The sequence below is a fragment of the Hibiscus syriacus genome, unplaced genomic scaffold (assembly GCF_006381635.1).
Source record: "Hibiscus syriacus cultivar Baekdansim isolate YM2019G1 unplaced genomic scaffold, ASM638163v2 tig00110065_pilon, whole genome shotgun sequence".
NCBI classification, from domain to species: domain Eukaryota; kingdom Viridiplantae; phylum Streptophyta; class Magnoliopsida; order Malvales; family Malvaceae; genus Hibiscus; species Hibiscus syriacus.
The window spans coordinates 231,634-242,811 of NW_024062585.1; the positions used below are offsets into that span (position 1 = coordinate 231,634).

Here is an 11,178-nt window from a genome sequence, read left to right on the forward strand (position 1 = left end):
CTTCTTAGTTTCAAAACACAACATACAACGTACAAGATACTATAATAAATGAAAGAAAAAAAAGTTTAAAAAAGAAGTAATAATCTCATATACACTTATATAAATATATATAATTTAATTTTTTTGTTAACAACTATATGAAATTATTTGATAAAGTTAACAACAATATATATATATATATGTTGACACTGATTTTCGTCCTCAACACACTCACATGATCCTATGAAAATCTCAACGCCCTAAATCTACTTTCAAAATCCACTAAACCCATCCAAATAACAGAAAATCCCGGAAAATCCGGATTTGATTCAACTTACTCCTACATGCATCCACTATATATATTCGGGGCAGAGGAGCTTACAGAGAGAACCAACAGAAGATAGAGGAAATGGCCTCTCGACCATGGTTGAATGTCGAGCTCTATCACCATTTCTATGTCGCTCTCCTTCATTCCTCAAAATCGTAAACAACCCCCACTCACCTTCATTGTTGTCGTCGTTCGTCTCCAAGAGTAAGCAAGGTCGTCGGTCGTCGTTTTAAGGTCTCGTCGTAGCCCCATCGCCGCTGCCAGCGTTGGGGGCTGTTTGTGTTGAAATTGCGAGCTTGGCTCGCTCAAGCGCCTCTAGATCCGTGTGTAATTGGCCATGTGTGGATACTACGAGATCAGTACTCGTGTGGGAAGGTCAGGATGGTCGATGCGCCGCCAAGGGTCACCTCTACCGGCCGTGTGGGTGTTGTTTTGGCTGTTTTCGTGCCTTCGTTCAGGGAAGCTATACAAGAGGCTCCAAGTTCATAAGCTCTAAATCAGATCCATGTTTTCGCCTTCTTTGGAAAGATTGAAGAGAAGAAGGCTGCTCCCAATTGCCCAAAAGTTCAAGCAATGTTGCGTGAAAATTAAACAAATCCCACGTGAAGGTGGACTTTGGGGTAAACTCTTCCTATAGTCCTTCAAATATTATGAGTAGATCTCATTCTCGGTCCCTATAAGTTATACCCTTTACATTTTGGTCATTATAGTTTATTTTCAGTATTTTTTATTTTAATTTCTAATTTTACGCATACTTTATTTTGGTCAATAATGAAATTTAGTTTTTTATTTATTTATTTTCGGTCTCATAGTATTATAATAATTACATTTTAATCATTAATTTGGTGCATTTGATATTTTGCTTAATTACTAGGTGATCCTTAAACATTTTTTTTCATTTTTTTAAGAATTTAACCTTTTGTTATTATTTTTTTTTCATTTTATTTCGCTTTTTTTATTTTATTTATTTATTTTTGTTCTTTTATTTATTTATTTAGTTTATTCTTATTATTTTTCTTTTTACTCAATTCTATTTATTTTTATTTTTTATATTAATATTTTTTTCCTTTTTTTCATATTTATTTATATTTTCTAACATTTTTGACTTTTTAGAAATGTTTTCAATCGATCAAAGGTAATTAATTCGAATTGAATTTTAAAATTTTAATTTAAATTTTAATTTTCGCAATTAAGACAACCAACAAATTAATTGGTACTGAAAGGGCAATTCAATGGTGATAATCCTTCCTTGATTGTAACCGACTCCCGAACCCGACATATTTCTGGTAAAACGCAGATAAGGTAAGATGGTGTCCGATCTACCTAAATATCGTTTTAAAATGATCGATGTCAACTCTAACCCATTCATTTCAAGTCGAAGCCCAATTCCGAGCCAAACCGAAAGACGACTGCGACAGCTTGGCGACTCTACTGGGGACATGTAAGTGAGTCAGGCCGAAATTAATTTCTAGTTGTCTTTTTTAGAGAAAATTACAAGTTTAAATTTTAATTTATTTATTCGATTCTAATTATTTATCTTTGATTATTTTTCAAGTAAATAGTTGTACTGACGTTTTTCTCAATAATTTCATATTTTCAAAATTTTCATCTCAAGCTCTATACCCGAGCTCCAAACCCTATTTAAGTAGGGTGACAGTGATGTATTCGTGAGAATTTATTCTCCGTGCGGGCATAAGGGAATGTATCCTCTCGAGTTTAACTTAGTCCACATAAGCTTATAATGAGCTTAGGACTAAGGGTCTGGTAAGCCCAAGGGGGCACCAACAAGAAGAACTTGGGTACCTTTTTAGAACCTAAACTGGGAGACTAAATAGAATTAGAGCATACCCTAAAGCCTTATTTCAAACCATAGGTTGTTTTGAGATTATTTTCTACTTTATTTTCTGTTCAAAGCATGTGAACTAGAAATTTATGCGGTTATGACTTGTTCGAAATCAACTTACGGGATAGAGATCATGTCCGGGTAGGAATAATAAGCATGTGGGGTAGATATCATGCGGGGTAGGATTTTTTATTTTCATTATTGTTTTGATTTACCTCACTAACACTTTTCATTTTTGTTCTCTTTCAATTTATTTTCATCATTCAAAAGAGGTGTTAATCCATAAAAAATGTGTTCGTTAAACGTAAATAATTTGCATTAATGGACATAGGGGTTATAATACAAGAGATGAAAAGCTCAGAAGTCCGACTATGGTTAGAAAGGACTCATAATGGACCAGGCTTACACCAAGCACGTCAAAAGTCAACTTTTCCAAAACGAATTGGCAAAGGTTGCAGGGCAAGACGAGAAAAAGGTTACTAACCTGGAAAGTTCATTCAAAGGCAACAAAAATAAGATGAAGCAATAGCTGAAATTGGATGTCATTGTTGACGAATTCAAGAAACAAGCAGATGAACTTCGAATAGTTCCTATCGATGAAGGGCTCCAATGATGTTTCCATTAGGGAACAACCTCAACAGAGAGTGAAAACCAGAGATGCAACCATTCGAGATTTCGTGGAACAAATACAAAAAATAGCTCAGAGAGGCCGGAACGGTTCAACAGGGCATTCAACCGGTGACAGAAGAAGGCGGAAGACGAATCAACTTGTCAGAAGTTGTTGGGGTCTAGAAGAATATACCTTTAAAATGTTATTTGTCTCTTAAGAAATAACACTTTTGTCCCCAATAAGGATTATTTATAATAACAGACACATTTTTGGATCAAAACCTCGAACATTTCATGCATCATGTATTCCTGCATATTTCGTATTATTTTTCTCTTTTTAATTACCTTCACATGTCTCGTAAAAAATAGGAACATTTTGATCATATTCCCATGACTTACAAGTAACTTTACCAACAACTTTTGACACTCAGGTAGTATCACCATACCCAATGAACCCTTGAAGCCCCCATACCCCATGTGGTATGATGAGAACACTCATTGCGAATATCATAGTGGTGTCCCAGAGCACACTATCGAGAACTACTTCGCATTCAAAAGAATCGTGCAGAAAATGCGTAACAAGAATTGGATCGACTTCAGTAACTCGGGGGCATCCAAATAAGGAAGAGGATCATTTTATCATTTGCCGTACTTTGTTTGAATTTGTTTTGCTTTTTCTCAGTTTTTTAGGAGATTTAAATGAATTTATACTACTTTAAAGATGGTGAGCCTTGAATCAAATTTGCAGACTTGAAATTCTTTTAATATAAAATAAATTAAAAAATTCTGTAAATGATCGGAGTTATAAATCTTTGACAAAGTAACATGACCCTTGATTTTACCCCAGAAGATACACTCAAACACCATATTCTTCTTTTACAAGAGCCGACGTAGCCTTCACCTTTCATAAGAGAATGAATAAGAGGCTTGGTATTCAAGTAAGTATAAGAGCGGATAACATGGGGTATCTTTTGCATATGATGTTACTATACTTTTGTTTAAGACGTTCAATGATGATAATAATCTTCACAGATGTAATAGTCGAGTAGGTGAATCTAGTTTAAGTCAGTTGCTTGGAAATTGAACTCTAAATATGAGATTCCTTGACTTTCAACAACACCTAGATGAGATTCCTTGACTTTCAACAACACCTAGATGAGATTCCTTGACTTTCAACAACACCTAGACTATAACATGTTCTTCTTAAGAAATTGAATCCGTATACCCAGGTTATAATATATATACAATAAAGCTTGAGCTTCCCTCTTAAACAATTGGTTAAACGCCCCGGCTTTATGGATAAGATTCAACTAGCCTAATAAAGGTGATTTTAATATACAATAAAGCTTGAACTGTCCCTCTAAAGCAATTGGTTAAACGCCCTGGCTTTATGGATAAGATTCAGCTAGCCTGATAAAGGTGATTATAATATTGAGTTGTCCATCTAGAGAAATTGGTTAAACGTCCCGGCTTTATGGATTTAGCTAGCCAGATAATGGTAAATTAAATCTAAATAAGGAGTTTCGGTAAAAATAGTCTAAGTGAGTTAAGGAACATCTGTTATAGTCAATTTCACACAAGCACTCAGGAATTTCATTTTTAGATCGATATTTCTGCACTGCCTTTATTAGAGGAGTTTACAAAGCTTGAACAAATGGAAGATTTCAGAGGACCGAAATAGAAGGTCTGGTAATTGATCACACTAATTGCGTCATTTTGTCCGCATCCAATTAAAATGCCAAGCCAAGAAAAATGTATGTTGCAATGACCGAAAAATGACATTTTTGATGGCTAAAACCTTAGAAAGTAGGAGGCCAACCTACAGCCGACTCATCCATTTGAATATTTGTCAAAGAACTATAACTCTGAAAGCATTAAAAGAGCTATTGATTCATTTGATATTCTTTGAACTCATACTTATGATTTGATTTGATTGCGAGCCAGAATTAAGGAGTAATGTTTTAGAGAATTTTTGTATTCTCATATCCTTTTCCCTACTAAAATAAGAGAAAGGAGATTTTTTTTAAACAGAACAGTTTCAAATGTGAAAGGTCCGCGAAGCTGAAACCCGAGAAGAAAATGGGGCATGGTCGATTCCGAGTACAAGACCGACAGACAAAATGAGGCTCCATCAAATAGAACCAATTCATGTTGCATGCATATTAGGCATACTTAAGAGCATCACATTTATCATTTTTCGCATACATAATTTTTGCAACTTTAAAGTCAAGTTTCAGCTTCAAGACGAAAGATACTCGATTCAAAAGCGCCTTTAAAGATTGATGGTGGTTGCTTAACTTAGCAGTGAAAAGCTACACCTCAAACAACTTGACATATTGAAAGATCGACAGATCTCAGAATCAACTTCAGACAGGTGATATCCGACTGACAAACTACCTCACTTGTCTTTCTCACAAAGAGGAGTCAGTCGAAGATTATCTCACTTGGTTCAGACCCGTTAAGGAGACCACCTAAAGAATTATGATTGGCTTAGACCCATGAAGGGGAGCCAATTTTCACTTAAAGGAAATATTGGCAGCACAGCTCAAGGCGAGAAGGGCTATCTGTCAACAAAGACCTTCGAGTTTGATTACATTCAGCTCAAAGACACATCAAATTCGCAGCATAAGTTAAGGTAAGAAGGGTTATCTGCCAACAAAAGACCTTTGAGTTCGATTACACTCAGCTCAAAGGCACATCAAATTTACAGCATAGCACAAGGCGAGAAGGGCTATCTGTCAACAAAATACCTTCGAGTTCGATTACATTCAGCTCAAAGGCATATCCAATACAACATAACTCAAGGCGAGATTCGATTACACTAAGCTCAAAGGCACATCAAATTTACATCATAGCTCAAGGCGAGAAGGGCTATCTGTCAACAAAAAACGTTCGAGTTCGATTACATTCAGCTCAAAGGCATATCCAGTACAACATAACTCAAGGTGAGAAGGGTTATCTGTCAACCAAGACCTTCAAGTTCGATTACACTCAGCTCAAAGGCACATCAAATTTGCAACATAACTCAAGGCGAGAAGAGCTATCTGTCAACAAATAAACCTTCGAGTTCGATTACATTCCGTTCAAAGGCATATCCAATTTACAACATAACTCAAGGCGAGAAGGGTTATCTGTCGACAAATACCTTGAAGTTCGATTCCATTCAGCTCAAGGGCATGTCAAATTCACAGCATAGCTTAAGTCGAGAAAACCTATCTGTCAACGAAATTATCGAGTTCGATTCCATTAAGCTCGATGACGCATAAAGAAACTACTTTCTGGTTAAAGCCGATATCTTTAAGTCAAGAAGAAGATATGGGGCAATCTCTCAAGTTTAGGACAACATAACTCAAAGGCGAGAAGGGTTATCTGTCAATAAAAACTTTTGAGTTCGATTCCATTCAGCTCGATGACGTATCAACTACTTTTAGGGTAAAGTTTAAACTGAGGTCTTTAAGTCAAGAAGAAGACCTGGGTTGGCTGTGCTTTAGTGACAAGAAACCATCTTCCAGCAGCATAGTTTAAGTCGAGAAAAACTATATGTCAAAGAAGATTTTTGAGCTCGATTTCATTCAGTTCGAGAGCCTATCAACCATATGGTGAAGTCAAGGAACTATTTTCTAGTCGAATTTTTAAATCAAGGTCTTTAAACCGAGAAGAAGACTGAAGTTGATTACAATTTGGCAACGAGAAGCCACATTCCGATTCAAATTCCGAACTACGACTTCAATTCCATATCATCTCAATATGGACTCGACTTCGCGACGGAAGAGTCATCCACAACTCAATTCGACAGAGAGTTATTCTTGATTGAAATATCATAGTCAATTTTCAACTCCACCAAACGAAAATTTGTGTCATTTTATCTTTGCCCTATTTTTCGTTCCATAAAAAAGGATAAAGAGGGGCAACTGTTGACACTGATTTTCATCCTCAACACACTCATCATGATCCCACGAAAATCTCAACGCCCTAAATCTAATTTCAAAATCCACTAAACCCATTCAAATAATAGAAAATCCTGAAAAATCCGGATTTGATTCAACCTACTCCCACATGCATCCAACTATATATATTCGAGGCAAAGGAGCTTACAGGGGGAACCAACAGAAGATAGAGGAAATGGCCTCTCGACCATGGTTGAATGTCGAGCTCTATCACTATTTCTATGTCGCTCTCCTTCATGCCTCAAAACCGAAAACAAGCCACACTCACCTTCATTGTTGTCTTCGTTTGTCTCCAAGAGTAAACAAGGTCATCGGTCATCGTTTTAAGGTCCCGTCGCAGCCTTATCACTGCTTCCAGCGTAGGGGATGTTTGTGTTAAAACCGCGAGCTTGGCTCGCTCAAGTGCCTCTAGATCTGTGTGTAATCGGCCATGTGTGGATACTAAGAGATCAGTACTCGCGTGGGAAGGTCAGGATGGTCGATGTGCCGCCAGGGGTCACCTCCATTGGTCTTCGTTAAGGGAAGCTATACAAGAGGCTCCAAGTTCACAAGCTCTAAATCAGATCCATGTTTTCGCCTTTTCTTTGGAAAGATTGAAGAGAAGAAGGCTGCTCCCAATCGCCTAAAAGTTCAAGCAATGTTGCGTGAAAATTATACAAATCCAACGTGAAGATGGACTTTGGGGTAAACTCTCCCTATAGTCCTTCAAATATTATGGGTAAATCCCATCCTCGGTCCCTGTAAGTTGTACCTTTACATTTTGGTCACTGCAATTTATTTTCAGTATTTTTTATTTTGATTTTCAATTTTATGCATACTTTATTTTGGTCACTAATGAAATTTAGTTATTTATTTATTTTCGGTCTCATAGTTTTATAATAATTACATTTTAATCATTAATTTGGTGCATTTGATATTTTGCTTAATTACTAGGTGATCCTTAAACTTTTTTTTTCATTTTTTAAGAATTTAACAGTTTGTAATTATTTTTTCCTTCATTTTATTTCGCTTATTTATATATTTATTTATTTTTGTTCTTTTATTTATTTATTTATTTTTATTTTTATTATTTTTCTTTTTACTCAATTGTCTTTTTCTTTTTTCTTTTTTATATTAATTTTTCTTTTTTTCATATTTATTTCTATTTTCTAACATTTTTGGCTTTTTAATTGGTATCGAAATGACAGTTCAATGGTGCTAATCATTCCTTGACTGTAACCGACTACCGAACTCGACACATTTATGGTAAAACGCAGATCAGGTAAGATGGTGTCCGATCTACCTAAATATCGTTTTAAAATGATCTGTGACGACTCTAACCCATTCATTTCAAGTCGAAGCATTCCGGGCCCAACCGAAAAACGGTATTGACAATATATATAATCATTAAATTTATTTTTATAATTTAAGTAATAATTTTATTTTTCTTACTAATAATTTTATAGATATAAATTAATTTATGCTTATTAAAAATTTTATTAAATTGTTTAAAAAGTAAAATATTTGATAGAGTTTACAGTAATTTATATATATCATAAAATTATTTTTTTAACCTAAGTAACAATTTTAAAAATTTTATTAATAATTTCATATATATATATATTAACTCAAAATTATTTGAAAGCTTAAGTTATTTAATAAATTTAACAATAATTTATATATATATAAAATCATTAAATTATTTTTTAATTTATGTAACAAATTTTTTTCTTCCAATTCATTGCAATATCTTATATTTTGAATATTGAAACCAAGCAATGTTCCTAACTTGTTGGTTTGGGCGTTGGATTCTCATCCAACCTTGCCGAAGTTTAATTCCCACAAGCCCCCCACCCCCCCCTGTGATTTCTTCTTTTACTACTAAATTTTCATCATGACGGTGACACATGTTACGTTATGATTGGTTGGACAATGAAGTAATTAAATTAAAAAATACATTCTATTCATATTGTGACATATGTCACAATCTAGTTAGATGACGTATAAGTATTAAAACTAAATGTATAATTGTGTCAATTTCTTTAATTGCTACGTCAGCACTTCCGTCAATTGTCATTGATCCCATCTAAAATATATATTTAAAGATTTCTTTGGCGTTCTACACAATGGAAATGAGGTTTCCAGCATGATTGTCCTGAAGAATGAATTAAACTTCATAACGAGAACTTATAGTATTTAATTTAAATTAATCAATTCATAAATTAGATATAAATGGCGAATAAAAAAAATAATTATTACAATATCATTTGAATATGCACAACACTTAATTACTTGTTCAGTCTAGTGACTAATAATTTGCCAGGTGTCTTTAATCTAATGGGGTATAATAAAAATAATTATATAAAACATAAACCATAGTGAATCAAGATTAACGATTAAAACAAGATCGGTTGAACTGAATTCCATTTAAATAAAGCATAGTTGGGGCACATTAACAATAAGTGCCACATACAAAGACAGAAGCACGACACTTTTGATTATAATTTACAAATTCAAAGCTCTGAAAAAACATCATCCATGGCAGCCTTTGCTCGACCTTTTGGCTATGGGATTTATTACTTCAACACTTGTTTTACATGGCGGAGCTGCTCCTGAAGGATCCCATAGCTGTAGCAGCAGATGCCCTTAGGATAAACTGGTGATACACTGCAGCAATGGCAGCTCCAATCATAGGTTCAACCCAGAAAATCCACTGCACCAACAATTCATACAATCATCAAGAGTGCGTTTGGTTTACGGAATGCATATTTTATCAAATTATCTTTATTATATACTTATTTTTTTAACAAGTTGAATTCTACTATAATTTTATTATAATTAATTTATATATTTTTTAAAAAAAATTTAAATTCATAAAAATTCATATAATTTTTTTTACAAAATTGAAAAGATAAATAGGTTTAATGAAAGGGTAAAATTTCATTTTAACCCCTGAACTTCATATAGAATTCTAATTATGATTTTTTTTTGTAAATCTAAAATAATTTAAAGATAAATTTGTAATTTAACCTTAGTAGACTTTTTTTATTCAACGATAGAAGAAAGATATTTTGAAGAAATTTTTTTAAGAGCATTTTAGTCAAAAATACCGATAATCCAACAATACTTAAGGGAATGTGGTAATCACATTCCCGATAATATACCCTAAAAATACTATTATTGAGAATAAAATATTACCGAAGGTTGAGAATGTTTACAAACCAAATAGGAAAATAGTATTTCATTCACCTAATAATCCAACATTACCTAAACCAAACACCCCCAAATGTCTCAACATCAAATGTTTTTAAAAAGCTGTCATAAATCAATTGTTTTAACTCAAAGATTCGTACATGGTCATCCCATATCTTGTCCTCGTTGAACATAACAGCCGCTCCGAAACTACGAGAAGGGTTGATACCGGTGCCGGTGATTGGAATAGTGGCCAAGTGTACCATGAACACGGCAAATCCGATGGGCAGTGGTGCCAGGACCTTAAATCACAAAAACACAAAAATAATTACCGTAAGTATTTAATATTTTTAGTAATATTTATTAAAAATTATTATCTATTTATAATTTATTTTAATGATTTATTTTAAAAATAATTAAAAAAAAAATCTTAAAATCTCTACTTTCTCACAAAATTTCTAAAGTGACTATTTCTCATTAAAAAGAAACTTCAGACTTTTATCTTAATAAAAAAATTAGGCACTTTAAGTAAAAATTCGATATAATTTTGACATCTATTTCAATTAAGACAATTTAAAATAATAATATTGAACTGCATGCAATAATTTTTTTTTAATTTTTTTTATCATTTTTCTAGTATATAGTTTAAAATATTAGTTTATATAATATGATGATTATAACTTAGGGTTAAAAACATAATAATAAATTTTAAGACTGACTTTTTTTTTATAAGTTTGGATGAATACAAGTTAATATATGTTCAAAACTTTCAATTATATAACAATTAACGCTCATTTTTTCTACACGTAATGTTCAAACCCAAAATCTTAAAAGATAACAGTAATCTTTTCAGATTGTCTTTAAATATTTTGTTGATTAATGTATACTTATTATTTTTCAATTAAAAAAAATCTCAAACTCATTTGTTAACTAAGAAATAAAAATCACTCCTCAAAAATTAATACATATATGTGACTATTATTTCAAGGGTGCTTAAATGTATATTTTTATTCAAGGATAGAAAGTTATGTCTAATTTAAGCATTATAATTTATACCTCAAAAATATTTGAAAAATAAATACATCCATCTTACATGAATCAATTTACCTTAATAGTTAAATGAATTGTTATTATTCTTAGAGATCACGGACTTGAATACCAATAACTATATCAGAATGATTAAATGTTCATTATCAAATGATTGAGAGTATTCATAATACATAATACTTCGTAGAGTAATTTTTATTTTTATTTTTTAGAGTTAATTCAACCTTATATATCGAAATCACGACTCTCACTCT

At 32.9% G+C, this 11,178-nt stretch overlaps 1 protein-coding gene across 1 annotated transcript; it reads right to left on the reverse strand.

The window, feature by feature from the left end:
- Window positions 1-9,096: 9,096 nt before the first annotated feature.
- Window positions 9,097-10,203, reverse strand: LOC120214455 (aquaporin PIP2-2-like). Its single transcript, XM_039212341.1, has 2 exons — window positions 10,039-10,203; window positions 9,097-9,398 (listed from the first exon to the last, which is right to left on the reverse strand). Exons 1-2 carry the CDS (start codon window positions 10,141-10,143, stop codon window positions 9,279-9,281), a joined length of 225 nt encoding a protein of 74 aa, XP_039068272.1. The 5' UTR covers window positions 10,144-10,203; the 3' UTR covers window positions 9,097-9,278.
- Between the last annotated feature and the right edge of the window lie 975 nt (window positions 10,204-11,178).